The sequence below is a fragment of the Jaculus jaculus genome, chromosome 1 (assembly GCF_020740685.1).
Source record: "Jaculus jaculus isolate mJacJac1 chromosome 1, mJacJac1.mat.Y.cur, whole genome shotgun sequence".
Lineage (NCBI taxonomy): Eukaryota > Metazoa > Chordata > Mammalia > Rodentia > Dipodidae > Jaculus > Jaculus jaculus.
The window spans coordinates 216,685,421-216,706,599 of NC_059102.1; the positions used below are offsets into that span (position 1 = coordinate 216,685,421).

The 21,179-nt window shown below is 40.6% G+C and overlaps 1 protein-coding gene across 1 annotated transcript in view; it reads left to right on the plus strand.

The window, feature by feature from the left end:
• The first annotated feature begins 3,697 nt into the window (after positions 1-3,697).
• The window catches only part of Cenpu (centromere protein U), a 52,660-nt gene continuing 35,178 nt past the window's right edge, over positions 3,698-21,179 (plus strand). Inside the window, exons 1-5 of the mRNA XM_045142484.1 lie at positions 3,698-3,702; positions 4,044-4,227; positions 16,072-16,263; positions 20,382-20,733; positions 20,766-20,937. Coding sequence (XP_044998419.1) covers positions 3,698-3,702; positions 4,044-4,227; positions 16,072-16,263; positions 20,382-20,733; positions 20,766-20,937 — 905 coding nt within the window. The remainder of the gene's footprint in view (positions 3,703-4,043; positions 4,228-16,071; positions 16,264-20,381; positions 20,734-20,765; positions 20,938-21,179) is intronic.

Sequence of the window (21,179 nt, forward strand, 5' to 3'; positions counted from 1 at the left end):
GGTCCTTTGGTTTTGCATGCAAGTGCCTTAGCCACTAAGCCATCTCTTTAGTCCCTAAGCACTGTTTTTAACTCTTTCAAGGTACACTGTTTTGGATCAGCACCAGCCCAGCACTGGATATCGGGATATGATGGTGCTTTGTTTCACTAATTAAGATACACATCAGAAATCCATTGGTCTCTGTCTCTAGCCAGGAGGGAAGAGGATTCACGATTGGCTATAAGATGGTTTTTGCCTGACTGTGAGACAGAACCCTCGAGACCACTGCATATTATGTCTTTTCCATCAACTGGCCAGCAGAGCTTATGGTTTGATGGAGCCTGAGATTGGAGCCAGAAGCTGAAGTCTTGCACTGCAGGCAAGTCTGCTGGCAACTCTGCTGCCCTGGGAGTTCAACTTGAGCCAGCCAGGACACACCCTCATGTTATATCTAAACTCCAAAGAGCAGTTTGTTTTTGAGTATAACTGCACTTAGTAAATATTTTTGCCTTGCTTAGAATACTAATTACTAGAATGTACTAAGTGCCATCATAAGGCAGGTGCATTTTACAGATTAACCCATTGCATATTTATAATCTTTTTAGCCAATTTCTGTTTTTATCTATCCCCAGTTTACAGACACAAGTGAAGTAAATATATAATGTGGCCAATGATCACACCAAACAGAGCTAGCAACCTAACCTCAGAGATAGAACCTCATCCTATGTATGGACTGCTGTTATTTTCTGTGTGTTTTGGCAATGGCCTTCATGTGGAAATGTGGGCTCTGTTATGGCAGCATTTCCATCTCTAAGGTTCAGTACCACTAATCTTGAGTTCTTGTTAATGACTTTTCCTTGTCATAACAGGCTACTACCACTTCACAGTTTTAGTCTTATTTTTCTAATTTTTTTTTATTTACTTGAGAGAGAAAGAGTGAAGGAGGGAGGGAGGGAGGGAGGGAGGGAGGGAGGGAGGGAGAGAGAGAGAGAGAGAGAGAGAGAGAGAGAGAGAGAGAGAGAGAGAGAACATGCCAGGGCTTTAAGCCACAGCAAACAAACTACAGATGCATGTGCCACCATGTGCATCTGGCTTTTTTGTGGGTTCTGGGAAATTGAACCTGGGTCTTTAGGCTGCACAGACAAGTGTTTTAACAGCTAAGCCATCTCTCAAGCCCTTACTATTTTTTTATGACATTAAAAGTTAAATATGATGCTGATACCTGGAATCCATCAGGGATAAAAAGCTTGATGGAATCAACCACTGCATGTTAGGAAGAAAATATATTAAAGCTGGGTCACAGATGTCTCACAGGTTCATGACATTCCTTAGAACCCCTAGGAGTAACCAACTGTGGGGATGACAATAGCTACAAGAACTGGGATCTGTTATGGGCAGTTCCCTATGCTGGGCTCTTTACATTTTTATTTAATCCCCTCAAAGCCCTGTTGAGTGGGTGATCAGTCCATAATTATGTGTTTGCCATTCACTAAGTGCCATACCTCTCCTCTGTTATGTAGGATTCAGCTATGAATCCAGCTGACAACTACCCTTGTCTTCCAGAAACTTGGAGGTAGAGACAAACAAGAGAACAATTCAGATCATGCTAGATGGGTTTTGAGTGTCAAGCTCAGAAAATATCTGTGTGAGGAGGTAACATTGAAGGTGGTAACATGAATGAAAAGGAGTCAGCTTTGCAAACTTGGGCTGCCACCATGTCCAGCTTAGTAGGGAGTTTTCAAATAGAAGAAAGTGAGTACAAAGGCCCTGGGGGTGAGAGTCTGGTATTGAGGGAACTGGAAAGAAGCCAATTTGGCTTAAGCATCCTAAGCAAGAGAACAAGTACAACTGGAAGAAAGTAAGGATTCCAGATTACCTGGGCTGGTGGCCATGAAGCAGCCACTGCATGTTAGGAAGAATCCCCACCTTGCCCTGAGTTCTGAGTAAAACACTGGTGGGTTTTGAGTTACTTAGCTGCTGTGGAGATTGCTGCAGAGGGATACCCTTGCACTTACCTGAGGCAGGATATGCTTCCCTGGAGTGGCAGGAACAGAGGGTGCATGTCTAGCTCCATTGCTCTTTCACCCATTCTCTTTGTAAAACATTTTATATGTGTATAGGTGGGGTTAGGGTCTCATACTGCTACAAACAAATGCCAATCTGGCTTTCTGTGGGTGGCTGGGGAATTGAACTCAGACCAGCAGCTTTGTAAACAATCACCTTTAACTGCTGACCCATTGCCTGTTCTTGTTTGAGCTGGAATCTCTTACTGATCCTGGAGCTTGCCATTCTTTCAGGAGCTCCAGTGCTTCCCTGGTCAAGGCTTTCCTGTAGAACTGGAGTTATAGGTGTGTATGGCCACACCCAGCTGTTTATATGGTTTCTGGAGATTTGAACTCAGGCAGTCTCAGGACCCCTCAGACCCTCACACTTGCACAAGAAGCTACTTAACTGCTGACCCATCTCTCCAGCCCTGGATTTTTAAAATTTGGGTCCTAGGATCAAATTCAGGTCCTCATGCTTACAAGTCAAACACTATACCAATTGAGCCACCTCCCCAGCCTCATTAAAGCAGGATTTTTCTCCCACAAATTATTTTGACTGAAGCTTCTCAGCCATTCTTTTTTATTCAGACTTTTAATGGGGAAAGGGGATTTTTTTTTTCTCAAAACTTTAGATCAAAATTATCCTGTCTCACTATTACAAAGGCTTCTGGATTTTACTCAAAAACTCTGTCAGGCTTCCAGTTTCACATGTACTTTGTGAAACCACCAGGAAAGTCACAGAAGTAACCCAAATACCAGTGTCCTGCCACAGAGTTGGGTGAGCACCATGCACAAAGGACACATGTAAAAAATGGATGAAAACCCTTCTGGTCAAGTTGTGCATTAGGCAGTATGTGCCAGCAAAGGACTTTCATCCTTTATTCTCTTGTGTTCCCCTATCCATTGATACTGCTTCCTGCCAGTTCCTTGGCTCCTCTCAGTTGTCAGAAAGCCACATCTTTGTCAGAAATTCTGTAAGGGTCCTCAAATGACCAGGTCCTGTCAATGCTTTCTCTATTATCTATCAAATCTAGCCATTCCTCTCCATTCTTCATGCTCACTGCCCAGACAGGGAAGAGGACATCTCTTGGCAGGACAAGTACACCAGCCTAAGTTAGCCAACTTGTTTCCTCTGTGGGTCTCTGCTGGCCCACTCTGTAGCAAGAATGATTGGTCTTATCATGTGGTTTCTTTGCTTACCCTTGTTCTCCAGGCTGAACTGCCTGATGTCTTTAGAGAAGGGACTTGCAACTTGTATAGTGCATCACACTGTGTAGGGAGCTTAAAAGGTAGACCAATGCAGTAAGGCTGGAGCCAGTCTATAGTTCTGCATTGCTATTAAGTTCCAGGTGATGCCAGTGTTGTTGGTTCTGGCACTAACACTTTCGGAGTTAGGAAAACAAGGACTCTTGCTTATCTCCCTAGCTTTATCCTCTGTGCCATGACCCCAGCTCTGTCCCAGCCACAGTTAAATTTGAATTGCAGTTTTCAAAACTCATCATACTCTTGTTCACTGTACAGCTTTTGGACTTGCCATTCTCTTTCCCCCTTTATCTGGTCTGCTTGATGCCTACTATGTTCTTTCAGTAGGGCTGGGATGTCACTTGTTCTGGAAAGTCTCCCATTCTTCAAGGCCAGAGAACAGTCAGGCATTCTTAAGGCCTGGCAGTAGCATGACGTAGAGAAGTATGGTGGTCATCATTTATGCTGTTAACAAGGCCAAAGGGGTGTGGGAGTTGACTATGAGCTATGTACCTGAGGTGAGGAAACTGTGTCTTCTTAGAGAACATTCTATGAAGATGGGCTTTGTGTCATCTATCTGTTGATGGTTCCCACTATTCTACTATCAGCTGAGGAGAGTTACCCAGATAAAGAGACTAGTTGCCAAGGGCCATTTGAGCCCCCTTATTTTTCTTTTCTTATTTCCCTAAGAAAGTCTTTTTTTCTCCAGGTTAGTTTCATTGCCCCCAACCTTTTCTTGACTTTTGTGCTCACTTGTTTCTTTCACATGAATTTCAGTTATAAGGATGAGTTCCCAAGCAGGTTACAAGCTCTTCCACGATTAGAGAAGTCTTGGTACTTGGTGGAGTGCTCCCACCAGGGTTCCAGTCCCAACCCTTCCCATCCTATCAGGGAGCTGGGAATGGAATCTCAAACATGTGAGTACTGGTCTGACAAATTTAGCCATGTGATCTCAGCTTGGGTAGGCACAGGGCCAGTTAAGTCTGGAAAAAGTAAGACAGTAACAGAGCAAATAAATTTAGTCCTCCAGTAAGAAAACCAGGGAACTGTTGGAAAGCATGTGACAAAGGACATGTCATTGCCGTTGGCTACGATGGAAAAGGTCTCAGCTCTCTAACTTTAAAAGACACTGAATATGACTTCCTTTCTAGGTCTCATTTCATGTTAAAGGGAACATCCAAGAGCAAGTGTCTGTTCTTCCCTTCTCTTACCCTCCTGGGACATTTCAATTTGTTTTGCAGTGTCATGGTTACAAACAGTCTTCATCAGTTGGTCTGCTTGAAACAGATAAGGACGTTTATTTATGAAATCACAAGTTTAGTGGTATATTCCTGTTTACTCAATATTTAGTAAGTGCTGGAAAAGGGCAAATAATAAAGAAAATTTTAGAAGTTATTTTACTTTCTACAATAGATTAGACTCTGCTTTAAGGGATATTATTAACAAGAATAATTTTATTAATTATGAAAGAATATAACTAATGTAAATGGAGACAATAAGTCATGCAAGAGCGATTAAAATACCTAGTTGTATGAATCTTCTTTTTTTATTTTATTTTTTTTTAATTAATGAATTTATTTATTTATTTGAGAGTGACAGACACAGAGAGAAAGACAGATAGAGGGAGAGAGAGAGAGGATGGGCTTGCCAGGGCTTCCAGCCTCTGCAAATGAACTCCAGATGCATGCGCCCCCTTGTGCATCTGGCTAACGTGGGACCTGGGGAACCGAGCCTCGAACCGGGGTCCTTAGGCTTCACAGGCAAGCGCTTAACCGCTAAGCCATCTCTCCAGCCCTGTATGAATCTTCTTGAACTGCCTTTGAAATGATACTTAGATCTGAAACAGAGTACCTCTTTTCACAGTGAGATCCCTTAGCCTTCTTTGTCTGCCCTCTGGTGGACACAGAGCTGAACAGAAAATTCAACCAAAGCTGGGTTGAATTTTGTGGGGAACAAGATATTATCAAGAATAGGAAATCCTTCCATGTAACTAGGGAGCTCTATACTCTTCACTTTTATCTTTCAGTGGAATAAATAATATTTTCATTTAAACATCAACTAATTCCAGGATATGGAACAAATACACACCAACCCATCTCACAGGAAAGATGTATTTTCATAAGGAAGTATCCATATCCAAATACTGAGTTTATCCCAAGAATCCCAGACGTTTTATGGATCCTTGCTTTCTTTTTTATATTTTATTTTACTTATCTATTTGAGAGAGAGAGAGAGAATGTGAAAGAATGGGCATGTCACAGCCTCTAGCCACTGCAAATGAACTTCAGACCCTTGTACCACCTTGTGCATGTGGCTTTATGTGGGTAGTGGGGAATTGAACTTTGGTCTTTAGGCTTTGTAGGCAAGTACCTTAACTGTTGGGAAATCTCAATCTCTCCAGCTCCTTTATGTTCTCTTTAATGTTGTTTTGCTTTTCTTTCTTTCTTTTGGAGATGGGCTCTTACTATGAAACCCATGCTAGAGAGCAGTTTGATATCTCCTGCCTCAATCTCCTTAGTGTTGGGATTATAAATTTGTGTCACAACACTAGGATTATTTTCCGCAGTTTGTATTAATATGGTAGAAAAGAAGCTAAAAGTTGAACTGATTCATTGAGTTACTGTAAAAGCTAATTGCTGAGGAGCTAAACTCATCTTTGTCAGCAGATGGAAAAATCCCAAAGAAGGAACTGTCCAGAAAGTGCCCAAAGGGATGATAAGAAGGAAAGACAGTTTAGGCTAAAACAAAGTAAAACGGAGTTCATTGTTAGGGTGTCCTGACTGCAGAAATGATTGATATACAAATTGCCACATCTTGTTTGTTCACTTACCCCTCCCCTTGGCTATGAAAATTGGAAAATGGAAACAAAATCTCAGCTCAGTTCACAGCCTCTTTGGAGGGCTGCCTCAAGCTCTTTGGCTCCCAGGTAAATAAACTCCTCTACTTTCACTCATCCTAGCATTGGAGTGATCTTTCCAGAGAATTTCTGTAACATCTCAGGACTCAATATCTTAAATTTTTAAATTTACTAATATGTGTGTATGTATGTGAGTATGTATGGGTGCACATGTGGAAGTCAGAGGAATTATCTGCCTCACCTTTGAGACAGGGTCTCTTGCCACTGCAAATGAGTCTGGCCCAAAAGTGATTTTGTGTGGGTATTGGAGGATTGGGCCCAGGCTGGAAGGCTGGAAGCAAGCACCCTTAACCACTGAGATATCTCCCCAACCCCTCAGTTTCTATTGTAATAGCAATAGTTTCTTCTCCATTTTCCAAACATGAAAGTACTTTATATAATTTAAGAACCCACCACCCACATGTCCTCTAGCATCCTGAGTTCTGGGGGTATGACTGAAGCTCCTTGGCAATTGTTCATCTTGCTCCAAGCAGCTCAGGTGTGAAGTGAAGCCACTGTTTCCATCCATGTCCTTAGCCTTCTCCACTTCCATACTCACAGCCCAAATAGAAGCAGTAAACAACTGCTGAGGGGCAGACTTCCCACAGTTATGTATGTAGCAATGAAACAGTCCCTCTCCAGGGGAGGATGGAATCAAGAGGGCAAGAAGTCTTGGAGAGCTAAAACAAAAGCCCCCTCCCCAAAGATATATAAAGAGCAAACAGCTGCTTGGAAAGGAGACTCTCCTGCCTGCTCTGCCCAGCTGCATATGAATCATGTGGTGTGCTAGAGATTCTCCAAGCCAAGCTGTCACAGGTTGTCAGTGCACTGGAGAGATGTAGCTTCCATGAGTTGTCAAGAAGCTGGGGTGAGCTTTTTGGTGATGGAGCTGCCTTAGAGTCACCCATTGCTCTTGTAAGCAACCCCTGGTTCACTAAAACTGATTTTGGTACAATCATACTTTGGTCTGTAGCCTGAGCACTACCTGGGATGAATGATATGTGTTCACAGCACCTCAGGAGAAGACCTAAGGTTCAGCTACAACCCCTTTCCCAGAAAAATGGAGCTAACTACTTACTGCCTGAAGGGTCACAATTTTCAATGACTCTAGGAACCCTGTTTCTTCAATGACACAAACTTATCCTGTTATAGCAGTCAAATGACTCAAATGACTTCTGGGTAATTGGGAACACACATTTCACTGAAGAGGAAGCAGGAATAATATATAAACAATGAAAAGGTTGAAGGAAAGAGAATCAGAAACATGAAAATGTCAACTCACTAGGCAAAAATGTGAAGGTATCAATAGCATGCAGGGCCAAGTGATTTCCTGTATACTACTTGATGGATAAATTGGACTGCCTGCAAATGTTTTACAAAACTGTCAGCATGTGAAGCTGACAACATCTATATCCTACATGACAGTGTTATCACTACTGATGCTGTCCCTGGAGACTCCCAGACAATGGTCTTGTAAGATATGCACAACAATATGTGATGCCATATTACTGAGAATAACCAAAGTCTGAAAATAACTGGTGTACCCATACAAAGAAGAATAAAAAAGCCACGAGCCTGGAAGGGTGATGTGGCTGGGGCACTGCCGGCCTCACTATGTCTACCACTTTCAGTTTTCAAAGTCTGTCGACCATAATCTTGCTGCTTAAATGTACATGTGCTTATATCCGATCCTTGGCACTCAGCTTCCTGGACAGAAATAAAACTGGATTGTGGGGGATGTTTTGGAAGTGTGCCAGAACTGGTGAATGAAAGACTCCTCAAGTCACAGTCATGTGTAGTGATGGCCTTCCGTGTCTTCTTCACGCAGTAGCTTAGATAAGTGACACATGAATTTCCATCAGATTTCAATGTAAACAAGGACTTGCCTGCAGAAATAACAGGAGGAATGCTTAACCCATTTTTCCCTGAACATTGGAGGAGATAAATTTGCAGATGCTGTTTTCTATTTTTACTCTATTGGACCAATGATCTGTATAAATAATTAAGATGCAACCATTTAATACACAGAGTTTAATAGCCTGTAACAATCAACTTCAGCACTGTTACTCAATATTACATTCTTCAAATGTTCTTCTGTTTTGAAGTAAGGTACAGAGTAGAAAACAAAATTGGTAAATTACTCCATTCCTAGTATGGGGACTTGGACATGATAAATGTGTAGAGATTTATTTGTAGAGAATGGCTAGGGTCTGCATTGAGAAAAATTATTTTTTTGTGTGACTGCAGTACTTTTATTTTTTTCTTCAAATTTTTATTAACAACTTCCATGATTATAAAAAATATCCCATGGTAACATCCTCCCTCCTACCACTCTTCCCTTTGAAACTCCATTCTCCATCACATCGTCTCCCCATCTCAATCAGCCTCTCTTGTTTTTTATTTTTTTTATCTTTTCACAACTTTTAACTTTTCCATGATTATAAAAAATATCCCATGGTAATACCCTCCCTCCCCGCACTTTCTCCTTTGAAATTCCATTCTCCATCATATTACCTCCCCAACTCAATCATTGTACTTACATATATACAATATCAACCTATTAAGTACCCTCCTCCCTTCCTTTCTTTTCCCTTTATATCTCCTTTTTAACTTAATGGCCTCTGCTACTAAGTATTTTCATTCTCACGCAGAAGCCTAATCATCTGTAGCTAGGATCCACATATGAGGGAGAACATGTGGTGCTTGGCTTTCTAGGCCTGGGTTACCTCACTTAGTATAATCCTTTCCAGGTCCATCCATTTTTCTGCAAATTTCATAACTTCATTTTTCTTTACCGCTGAGTAGAACTCCATTGTATAACTGTGCCACATCTTCATTATCCACTCATCAGTTGAGGGACATCTAGGCTGGTTCCATTTCCCAGCTATTATAAATTAAGTAGCAATAAACATGGTTGAGCATGTACTTCTAAGGAAATGAGATGAGTCCTTAGATATATGCCTGGGAGTGCTATAGCTGGGTCATATGGTAGATCAATCTTTAGCTGTTTTAGGAACCTCCACACTGATTTCCACAATGGCTGGACCAGATTGCATTCCCACCAGCAGTGTAGAAGGGTTCCTCTTTTTCAACATCCCTGCCAGCATTTATGATCATTTGTTTTCATGATGGTAGCCAATCTGACAGGAGTGAGATGGAACCTCAATGTAGTTTGAATCTGCATTTCCCTGATGACTAGTGACATAGAACATTTTTTAGATGCTTATATGCCATTCGTATTTCTTCCTTTGAGAATGCTCTATTTAGCTCCATAGCCCATTTCTTGATTGACTTATTTAATTCCTTATTATTTAACTTTTTGAGTTCTTTGTATATCTTAGATATTAATCCTCTATCAGATATATAGCTGGTGAAAATTTTTTTCCCATTCTGTAGGTTGCCTCTTTGCTTTTTTCGCTGTGTCCTTTGCAGTGCAAAATCTTTGTAATTTCATGAGCTCCCAGTGATTAATCTGTGGTTTTATTGCCTGAGCAATTGGGATTATATTCAAAAAGTCTTTGCCAAGGCCAATATGTTGAAGGGTTTCCCCTGCTTTTTCCTCTAGCAGATTCAGAGTTTAGGTCTGATGTTAAGGTCTTTTATCCATTTGGACTTGATTCTTGTGCATGGAGAGAGAGAAGAATCTATTTTCATCCTTCTACAGATATATATCCAGTTTTCCCAACACCATTTGCTGAAGAGGCTGTCTTTTCTCCAATGAGTGTTTGTGGCATTTTTATCGAATATCAGGTGGCTATAGCTACCTGGACTTAAATCTGGGTCCTCTATTTTGTTCCATTGATCTATATGTCTGTTTTTGTGCCAGTACCATGCTGTTTTTGTTACTATGGCTCTGTAGTATAGGTTAAAATCAGGTATGGTGATACTACCAGCCTTATTTTTGTTGCTCAGTATTATTTTAGATATTCGAGATTTTTTGTGATTCCAAATGAATTTTTGGATTGTTTTTTTCTATTTCCATGAAGAATATCTTTGGAATTTTGATAGGGAATGCATTAAATGTGTAGATTGCTTTTGGTAAGATTGCCATTTTCACAATATTGTTTCTTCCAATCCAGGAGCAAGGGATGTTTTTCCACTTTCTAGTGTCTTCTGCAATTTCTTGCTTGAGAGTTTTAAAGTTCTCATTGTAGAGATCCTTTACTTCCTTGGTTAGGTTTATTCCAAGGTACTTTATTTTTTTTTCTGATACAGTTGTGAATGGGAGTGATTCTCTGATTTCATCCTCTGTGTGTTTGTTGTTAGCATATATGAAGGCTACTGATTTCTGTGTATTTATTTTGTATACTGCTACATTGCTGTAGGTTTTGATCAGCTCTAACAGTTTGCTGGTAGAGTCTTTAGGGTCCTTTATGTATAGAATCATGTCATCTGCAAATAATGATAACTTGATCTCTTCCTTTCCAATTTTATCCCTTTTATGTGTGTCTCTTGCCTTATTGCTATGGCTAAGACTTCCAAAACTATATTAAATAAAAGTGGGGACAGTGGACACCCTTGTCTTGTTCCTGATTTTAGTGGAAAAGCTTCCAGTTTTTCCCCATTTAATAATATTTTGCTTGTAGGCTTGTCATAAATAGCTCTTATTATATTGAGATATGTTCCTTGTATTCCCAGTCTCTGTAGGACTTTTATTATGACGGGATGTTGGATTTTGTCGAACACTTTCTCTTCGTCTAATGAGATGATCATGTGATTTTTGTCCTTCAATCCATTTATATAACGTATTACATTTAGAGATTTGCGTATATTGACCCATCCCTGCATCTCTGGGATAAAACCTACTTGGTCAGGATGAATGATCTTTCTGATATATTCTTGTATTCTGTTTGCCAATATTTTGTTGAGAATTTTTGCATCTGTGTTCATGAGGGAGATTGGACTGTAATTTTCTTTTTTTGTTCTATCTTTGCCTGGTTTTGGTATCAAGGTGATGCTGGCTTCATAGAAGGAGTTTGGTAGAATTCCTTCTTTTTCTATTTTCTGGAAAAGCTTAAGAAGCAATGGTGTTAGCTCTTCATTAAAGGTCTGGTAAAATTCAGCAGTGAATCCATCTGGGCCTGGGCTTTTTTTAGTTGGGAGATTATTGATAACTGTTAAGATCTCCATACTTGTTATAGGTCTATGTAAGTGATTAATCTCACCTTGATTTAATTTAGGTAGGTCATATGAATCAAGGAACTCATCCATTTCTTTCAGACTTTCATACTTTGTGGAGTATATGCTTTTATAGCATGTCCCTATGATTTTTTTAATTTCTCTGGCATCTGTAGTAAGGTTACCTTTTTCATCTCTAATTTATTAATTTGTGTCTCTTCTTTCTTTCTTTTGGTCAGATTTTCTAAGGGTTTATCAATCTTGTTTATCCTTTCAAAGAACAAACTCTTTGTTTCATTAATTCTTTGGATTGTTTTTTTGTTTGTTTGTTTGTTTCTATTTCATTAATTTCTGCCCTAATCTTTATTATTTCTTCCCATCTACTGATTTTTGGCTTGCCTTGTTCTTCTTTTTCCAAGGCTTTAAGATTAAGCATTAGGTCGTTTACTTGTGACCTTTCTAATTTCTTAATATAGGCACTTAAGGCTATAAATTTACCTCTTAGAACTGCCTTCATTATGTCCCAGAGATTTTGGTATGTTGTGTTCTCATTATCATTTGACTCTATAAATTTTTTGATTTCCTTCTTGATTTCTTCATTGACCCATTCATCATTTAGTAGTGTATTTTTTAGTTTTCATGATTTTTTGTATGCTCTGTAGTCTTTCTTGCTATTGATTTATAGTTTAATTCCATTGTGGTCAGATAGAATGCAAGGAATTATTTCAATTTTCCTGAATTTATTAAGATTTGTTTTGTGTCCTAATATATGATCTATTTTAGAGAATGTTCCATGTGCTGCTGAAATGAATGTATATTCTGCCGCCTTTGGATGAAATTTCCTGTATATATCTGTTACGTCCATTCCTTCTATGACCTCATTTAGTCCAGATGCCTCTCTGTTTATTTTTTCCCAGGATGACCTGTCAATTGATGAGAGTGGGGTGTTAAAGTCACCCACCACCACTGTGTTTGGTGTTATCTTTGACCTTAGTTGTAATAGTGTTTGTTTGATGAATTTGGGAGCCCCCATGTTATGTGTATATATGTTTAGGATTGTTATGTCCTCCTGTTGGAGTGTGCCCTTAATCAATATAAAGTGTTCTTCCTTATCTTTCTTGATTAACGTAGGACTGAAGTCTATCTTGTCAGATACTAGGAGAGCAACCCCTGCTTGTTTTCTAGGCCCATTTGCTTGAAACACCAGTTTTCAACCTATCACCCTTAGATAATCCCTATCCTTTGTAGAAAGGTGAGTTTCATGGAGACAACAAATTGTAGGATCCTGCTTTTTAACCCAGTCTGCAAAACTATGGCTTTTGGTTGTGGCATTGAGGCCGTTGATAGTAAGAGATATTATTGAAAGGTTTGTATTTATGTTTGCCATATTTTTTTGTGGTTCTGGTTCTACTTTTGCTCTCTTGTGTTAACTAGTATTGGAGTATTGCTTGTTTTTTCCAGGTTCCTTATATGTGTGCTTTTCCTTTTCTTCAGCATGGAGGATTCTTTCAAGTATTTCCTGTAGAGCTGGTTTTGTCTTCAAATATTCCTTTATCCTGCTTTTGTCATGGAATGTCCTTATTTCTCCGTCTATTTGAATGGATAGCTTTGCAGGATAAAGTAACCTTGGTTGATAGTTGTTATCTTTCAGAACTTGGAATACATCACCACTCCAAGCCCTTCTGGCTTTTAAAGTTTGTGTTGAATAATCTGCTGTGAACCTGATGGGGTTGCCTTTGTAGGTAACTTGATTTTTCTCTCTAACTGCTTTCAATATTTTTTTCTTTGGTTTTTGTGTTCAGTAGTTTGATTATAATATGGCGAGGAGAGGTTCTTTCCAGGTTTTGTCTGGTTGGGGTTCTAAAGGCTTTCTGTATCTGCATTGGCACCTCTTTCCCATTTGGGGGGTTTTTCTTCTATGATTTTGTTGAACACGCCTACTATGCATTTGGAGTGGAATTATTCTCCTTCTACTATGTCCTGAATTCTTACATTTGATCTTTTCATAGTGTCCCGAATATCTTGAAATTCCCCTTCATACTTTTCTATTAGTTTTTCTTTCTCTTTTTTAGACTGTATTATATCTGCCACCTGATCTTCTAGCTTAGATATTCTGTCCTTTCCTTCATCCATTCTAATGATGAGATTTTCTATAGAGTTTTTTATTTCATTGACTGTGTTCTTCATTGCTAGTAATTCTGACTGGTTTTCCTTTATTATATCTATTTCCTTATTTATGTCTTGTATTACCCTCTTTATTTCATTAAATTGGTGTCCTGCATCTTCTTTGATTCCTTTGATTTCCTCTTTGACTCCTTTTATTTGTTCTTTGACTTCTTTGAACATATTTACAATCGTTCTTTTGAAATCTTTGTCAGGCATTTCCTCGTTCTCACTGAAGGCCATTTCTGATGCATTAATACTTTTAGGTGGATTTATATTGTCTTGCTTTTTAGTGTTTCTGGTGTTATAATGTATAAGTTATTGCATCTTGGATTAAGTTAATGCTTGGATTTTCTAGCTAGCTGGGTATTCTTAGCTATATCAATTGATCTGATGTTATATATCTTCAGGGTAGGAGCTTAAGGTGTTAGGTGTGGCTCTTAAGACTCTCAGAGTATCTACAAAGGTGTTCCTAGGGGTTGACTTTCCCTGCTAAGGGAGTATTCAAGTAGGCTGAATGGAATAAAATGCAGCTAGATAGTAAAATTTAACTAAACACTGTATACATTCAATCAAAAACAGCACTGAGTATTTGTGTAAGAGTAGGTATTATACCAACCAAATCCTCTATCAACAAAGGGGTTAAGATTTCTGGTCTGTTGAGGGATCTAAGTCAGCTTGTGACCAAGTGAGACCCTTCCCTGGTGCAATCCCAGTTACCTTTTTGAATGAATTTGGTCTCAGTCAAGTTTCTGGCTGGGTCATTGGGCCACTGTTCTGATTTCTGGAGCTGGGCACTGGCTTTTCCTGTGGGGCAAACCAAGCCTGGCACCTGTGACCCTGTAGATTGGCACCCCTGCTGCTGGAACTGCTACTGCTGCTACTGAAGCTGCCGCTGCTGGATCCGTTGCTGCTGCTGCTAAAGCTGCCATTGCTGGATCTGCTGCTGCTGCTGCTGCTGTAGCTGCCACTGCTGTATCCCCTGCTGCTGCCTCTGAAGCTGCCGGTGTAACCGCTGCTGCTGCTGCTGAAGCTGCTTGCTGCATCCGCCGTTGCTGGGGCTGCTGTTGCCGGTGCTGGAGCTGCTGGTGTTGCTGCTGGACTCTGTCCTGCTTGGGTCCCGCTGTCGGCTCAAGTTGGTGTGGCCGGGTCCCAGGACCGCTGCTTTGTTCGCTGGAGCTGGGCACAGGCGGTGGGGGAGGGGAGGGAGCCATAGCTGCTCTGGTTCTCTTGCTGTTCCACGTGTTCTTCTACCTTGTGATCTGCTCCTCTGGTGTTCACTGCCCCTCTCTCTTCACATTTCTTGAGTTGCAGAGAGCTTCGGTGTGAGTGGAAGCTCCCTTCACCTGGCTTTTCCCGCGGCTGGAGCTGAACCTGGAAGCTTTCTGGTGCACCGCCACGGTGGGTGGATCTGCAGGGGCTTCTTTTGGCCTGTGCAGGCTCTGGATGCTCTGGATCTCTTCTACTTTTCCGCTGCTGTTCCAATTTCCTAAACACCTCTCTTTTTAGTAAAAGTGTGTATTTTGCTGAGTTTTTTTGGTCCTTTCCCCCCCTAGGCTGCTTTGGCGTGGTGCCTACGCCACCATCTTAACCGGAAGTGCTCAAGAAAAATTATTTTTCTTATGGATTACATTTGTATTATTAATTTTGCTTTTCACCTGACCACACAGTTTCGATCTTTAACCACAATACCTCTGCTCTTAGAAAATTCTGTAATTTATTTCTGGTATTTAAAATGTTTGAAACAAGCTAGACATGGTATCACATGCCTTTAATCCCAGTGCTTAGGAGGCTGAGGTGGTAGAATCAGCATGAATTTGAGGCCAGCCTAGAGATACAGAGTAAGTCCCAGGTCATCCTGGGCTGGAGTGAGACCATATCTAGATAGCCGAAAGAGAGAGAGAGAGAGAGAGAGAGAGAGAGAGAGAGAGAGAGAGAATAAAAATTTGAAACAAACCTATGCAGTTCTTAAGAAATAAGATAAATAAGATGACTTACAAGTAGAACTGTGGAAATGTTCAAACTTACATATGAGTGAGGCTCTAGTCAAGTGTGGACACATGATTTAAGTATGATCAGCTAGCTGCCATTCTCTGAAAGAAGCAAAAAAAGTGAAAAAACCAAAACTGAACAATTATAGAATGATGATCCTAATTATTTTTTCATTCTTATAATGCCATGTGTGGTAGTTTGGATAGATGGCCCCCAATATGTTCAGTGTTTTATTAGCTTGTAGTTTGGATCTGCAGCCACCTGGTTGGAGTCAGTGTCACTGGTGTATCTTAGGGTCCAGCCCTAGGGTGTGGTGGTGGGTTTGAGACTTCGATCTAAAGATATACAAAGTGTGCATAGCTGGAGTTCCTAAAGTATGCTCTGCTGTGTGGCTTTTGACTTTTAGACTTGTACTTCTCTGTCTGTGTTTGGTCCTGTGAAAACAGGCCAGCTTTTTCTGCCATTATGGAACTTCCCCTGGATCTGTAAGCTTCAATAAATCTCTTCCTCCATAACTGTGCTTGGTCCAGAAGTTCATCTCAGTGAACCTGAAGCTGTCTGCTACACCATGTTTTCTAAACAGAAAATTCATTATAACTGTCCTAATGAAGTTATTTTCTTTTTTCTTTAATATAGCATGTTAGATCTAGTGTATGTTCTGCCAACTTGAACTGGAATCTCTTGTACAACTTTGTAGGTGCCAGATCTCTAACCTGCTTAATCTGTGTATTCTGGTCCAAGTATCTGAACTTTGATATTGAAAGAAGAGTTTTAGATATTTTTAATGTAGGCAAGAAAAATGTTAGAAATGTAACTTGCAAGGCAGTTGTAAGTTTGTGGTTAACATTTCTTAAGATTCAATGAAGTTTCACTTGCTAGTAGAACTTAAATATCAGTTAAAAATTACTTATTATAGATAGTATTTTTTTTTTGTTTGAGGTATGGTCTCACTCTAGCCCAGGCTGACCTGGAATTCACTATGTAGTCTTGGGGTGGCCTTGAACTCATGGTGATCCTACTACCTCTGCCTCCCTAGTGCTGGTATTAAAGGTGTGTGCCACCACGCCTGGTATAGATAGTATTTATTAAATACTGTTTTTGGATATCAAAAACTATAAAGGAAAAGCTTTTTCTTAAGAAAATAAAACTGGGACTGAGGAAAAAAATAAAAAGTACAATGTAGTATGTTTACTAAATGAATTCCAAAGGCAACGCAAGTGAATGAACTATAGCTATTAGCATATATGGATATTTAAAAAAAAAAGTTTGGGGGGCAGATGAAATGACTCAGTGGTTAATAATGGTGCTTGCTCACAAACAAGCCTACTGACCCAAGCTTGATCTTCTTCAGTGCCTGCATGAAGTTGTCTATAGATGCAAATCGGAGTTGGAGCCAGAAGAATCTGGAATTTTGTAAGCAGCAGTGGCAAGAGAGATCCTGTCTCAAAAGACTGAAAGAGAAGCCGGGCGTGGTGGCGCACGCCTTTAATCCCAGCACTCGGGAGGCAGAGGTAGGAGGATCACCATGAGTTCAAGGCCACCCTGAGACTACAGAGTTAATTCCAGGTCAGCCTGGACCAGAGTGAGACCCTACATGCACTCCCTAACATACATATATACACACAAATAACTAATAAAAATAAAAAAATTATAAAAACCATAGTTTTAACTAAAAAAGGGAACTTTGTTTCTATTATTGATAAAGTTTAGAAATATGAAACAATACACTTTATTTAGGGGCATGTCAAGTAGAAAGGCATAAGAATGATAAACATAAAATTAGAAGAATAGTAATTATTGGAGGACTTCTGGGTAAGATGGCTGCATAGGATCCACACCAAACCAGCATAGGGAAGGATTTAAGCAAAACCACAGAAAAACATACTTTTCTTCTGAAAAGTGAAGGTATATAGGTTTTTATCAGCCACAGCAGGGAAGCAGGAGAGACCAAGATCTACCAGAAGGAGGAAATTGGCCAGAGGCGGCACTTGCAGCCCGTGTGGATCTGATGCCTGCCTGGGCCAGTGAGCTGCAGGAGCACAGACCAGATAAGGGGATTTTCCAACCTCATCAAACCTGATGGGGAGTCAGCAGAGATCAGCTAAGGAGCTGCTGAAAGGGGTACAGGTGAGACCAGCTGAGCAATTCCAGTACAACTCCAGGCTTCCTCCACTCTACCATCCCCCAATCTTCAGAACCAGAAACCTCCAGAGAACGCATTCAGCTCCCAGTGGCAGAGCATCCAGCACAGCTGATCAGAGCAAGGGTTCCACAGCACAACACAGAGGGATCGAGGTGGGCACTCAGCATTGATGAAATTGAAGCTACCCCAGAAGAAGGTTAAGAGGCTGACTGACAAAAAAGCAGGTACATGGGCCTGCACTGGAATTGCTAATCTCTCCTTCCATGTCAGGGTAGGTTATGGGTTACATATTCATGTTTGGCTTTACCATTTTCAATTAAGCTGTATTTGGGGGTTGACTATTGTTGCCTTTGATGCTTTCTGATTCATAGAGTCTTTGTCTTTTTCTTCTGTCATCTTTGGGGGCAGGGTCTAATTCAGACCCAGGATGACCTGGATCCCATTTAAGAATAGAAATTTCAACCTCCCAGAAGACACAATTAAGGGCATAGAACAACACAAACCCTTAGGGATTTGGGCTTTATAAGGTTATCTGTTTGTTTCAATCCCCATATTTGCATACTCTGTATATTGCTCAATTGAATTTTAGAATTTTGCCAGTAAATTGCTCTATCCAGCCCACTACAGCACTTGAATAGGCAAACTCAATGCCTAGGATTAGTTCTGCAGTTGGATTGCAGTACAAGAGCTACACTTGGCACCTTAAACTCCTACTCTGAAGGTATGTAAAGTTGGATTTCCAAGTCTAAGAGCACCACAGATAATGAGAAAATCCAAGCATCAAATCAACTCAGGATGCAAAAATCACTATGTTATAATACAAGAAACACAAAGAATCAAGAAAATACAACCCCACCAAAAATTATAAATCCATCTGAAATGACCCCTGATGAGACTGTTTTAGATGAAACGCTTGACAAAGATTTCAAAAAAAATGATTTTATTTATATTCAAAGAAATCAAAGAAGAAATGAAAGGAATAAAAGAAGAAAACAAACTCTTAAAGGAATTCCAAGAGTACACAGGAAGCCAGCTTAATGAAATAAGGAGGTTATTATAAGACATAAGGAAATAGAAATACTGAAGAAAAACCAGGCAGAAATTCTAGTAGTGAAAGACAGTCAAATAAAAAAACTCTGTGGAAAGTCTCATCAGTAGAATAGATAAAGGAGAGAACAGAATATCTAAACTAGAAAACCAGGTGGAAGATCTAATACAGTCCAACAAATAGAATGATAAGCTAATAGGAAGATACGAATGGGAATTTCAAGATATTTGGGACACTATGAAAAGATACATAAGAATTCAGGGTATAGTAGAAGGTGTAGAATTATAATCCAGAAGCTTAGTAGGTATTTTCAACAAAATCATATAAGAAAAATTTCCCCAAATTGAGAAAGAAATGCCAATGCAGATACAGGAAGCTTTTAGAATACCAAACAGACAAAACCCAGAAAGAACCTCTCCTTGCCATGTTGTAATTAAACTACTAAACATTCAAACCAAAGAAAATACATTGAAAGCAGTTAGAAAGAAAAAGCAAGTCACATATAAAGGCAAACCCATCAGGATCACAGTAGATTACTGAACACAAACCAAAGCCCTAGGTTTCCCAGGAGTAAAATATGGTAAGACCCTATTTCTCAAGACTCCACATGCAGGGTCAGCAAGATCAATCAAAATTCAAGCTAGTGCTAAGCTGTAAACCTCCTCCCTATATACCAGCCTACTGAAAGCTGGAAAAAGATTACTCAACACAAACTTTAAAAGCCAGAAGGGCTTGGAATAATGTATTCCAAGTTCTGAAAAATAACAACTGTCAAGCAAGGTTACTTTATTCTGCAAAGCTATCCAAATTGAAGGAGAAATAAGGACATTCCCTAACAAAAACAGGTTAAAGGAATTTACGACAAACTAAGCCAGTTCTGCAGAAAATAACTGAAAGAATCCTTTATGCTGAACAGAAACTAAAGCACACACATAAAGAAACAGAAAAAAAAAAAGTAATAACTGGGGAGAAGAGGGGTACATATAATTACATATAATTACTTACATCCTAATCCATTGGTAGTCATATGGTATTCCTTTTTATTTATACATTATGTTATATTCTTTTGTATGCATAAAACACGTTAAAATATTTTCAATCTGATAAAATATATATAACACAAAATTTAGCATTTTCATCCTTTTTGAGTATTTTGGTGGCAACCACCTTATTGCACAACTATCCCCTGCAATCCATCTTTAGAATATTTTTATCATCTGAAACTATGCTTTAGGTTTCACAATTAAGAAATCATCACCAAGTCCAATGTCATGAAGATTTTGGTGTATGCCACGCCCCCCGGGGGGCTTATGGTTTTAGCTCTTACATTTAGGTCTTTGATACAATTTGGGTTAATTAAAAATATTTTTGATTCCTTTTTTTTTTAAAGACAGCATCTCATGTAGCCCAGGCTGGTCTCTGTAACCAAGCATGACCTTGGACTTCTGATCCTCCTGCTTCTGTATCTCCTGACTGCTGGGATTATAGTCATGCACCACCACTCCCAGTTTTATGGTGTTCTAGGGATAGGGCTTTGTGCATGCTTCACAATCACTGTACCAACAACTATGTCCCCAGACTAGCATTCTAATAAATTTTTATACAAAATTTAAAAAATCAAAGCATATAGCTCCATGAGGACTTTTCTGGTTTACAAAGGACCACAGGGGAAAAAAAATAGCAAGCAGAACTCACAAAGCTAAAAGCAGCAGGGGAACTAAAACCATAATCTTGTGTATTTCGCAAGGTATTTAGCAACTGCTCACATCACAGCTGCTGCCTAGACTGACCTTGAGTTTGGACTGGGCCCTGGCTAGTTTCTGCCCATCCACAGGTCGCATCTTTCCCGCCACTAGGCTTCGGAGCTGTGAAAAGGAAACCCTGGCGTGGGCCTCGGCGTGCCGCCAGGCCCTCACCAACTCCGGCTCCGCTGCGGTGGAGATCCAGGCGGGTTTTCCCACTCGCTCTCGCCTGGAGGACTTCTGGGCCCGCCCACACGGAGGCGGGCCGGGAGAACGCTCCGCCGTGACTGGAGCTCTGAGCCGCGCGCGCTTCGAAGCTTTGCGGCGCTGCGCGTGCGCGCGGGCGGGCGGCGGCGCGGCGGCGGGTGCGGAGGCTGGCGCGCGCGGGGTGAGTGCTGAGGGGCGCCGCGGTGTGTTCGCGGCTGCTCGTGCCAGCGCCTGGAGGCCTGTCCAGGGACTCTTCGCTCCGGCCTCGCTTTCCACGTTCGGAAGGCCAGTGGCCGGCCCGGGGTCGAGTGCGAACGTCAGCTGTTGAGTATTCCCTTGAGCCTCTGTGCTCCTGGCACAAGGTATTCAGTGAACACTCATTCCGTGCCCGTGGCTAGTGGGCAATGCTTTGTGTTTTCAGGGCCTAATGTTTTGTGAAACCATGCACCAGAACGCTTACCCACATCCCTTGCAGGGGAAGTCTCAGTGCTTAAAGGGCATCCTAGGGTGGGTCAGGTATCTTTTTTTTTTTTTTTTTACTTAAATGAGCCATGTACTTAAATATAGGGGTCACAGCTGCGTTTTGAAAGGTCAGTTTTCAGAG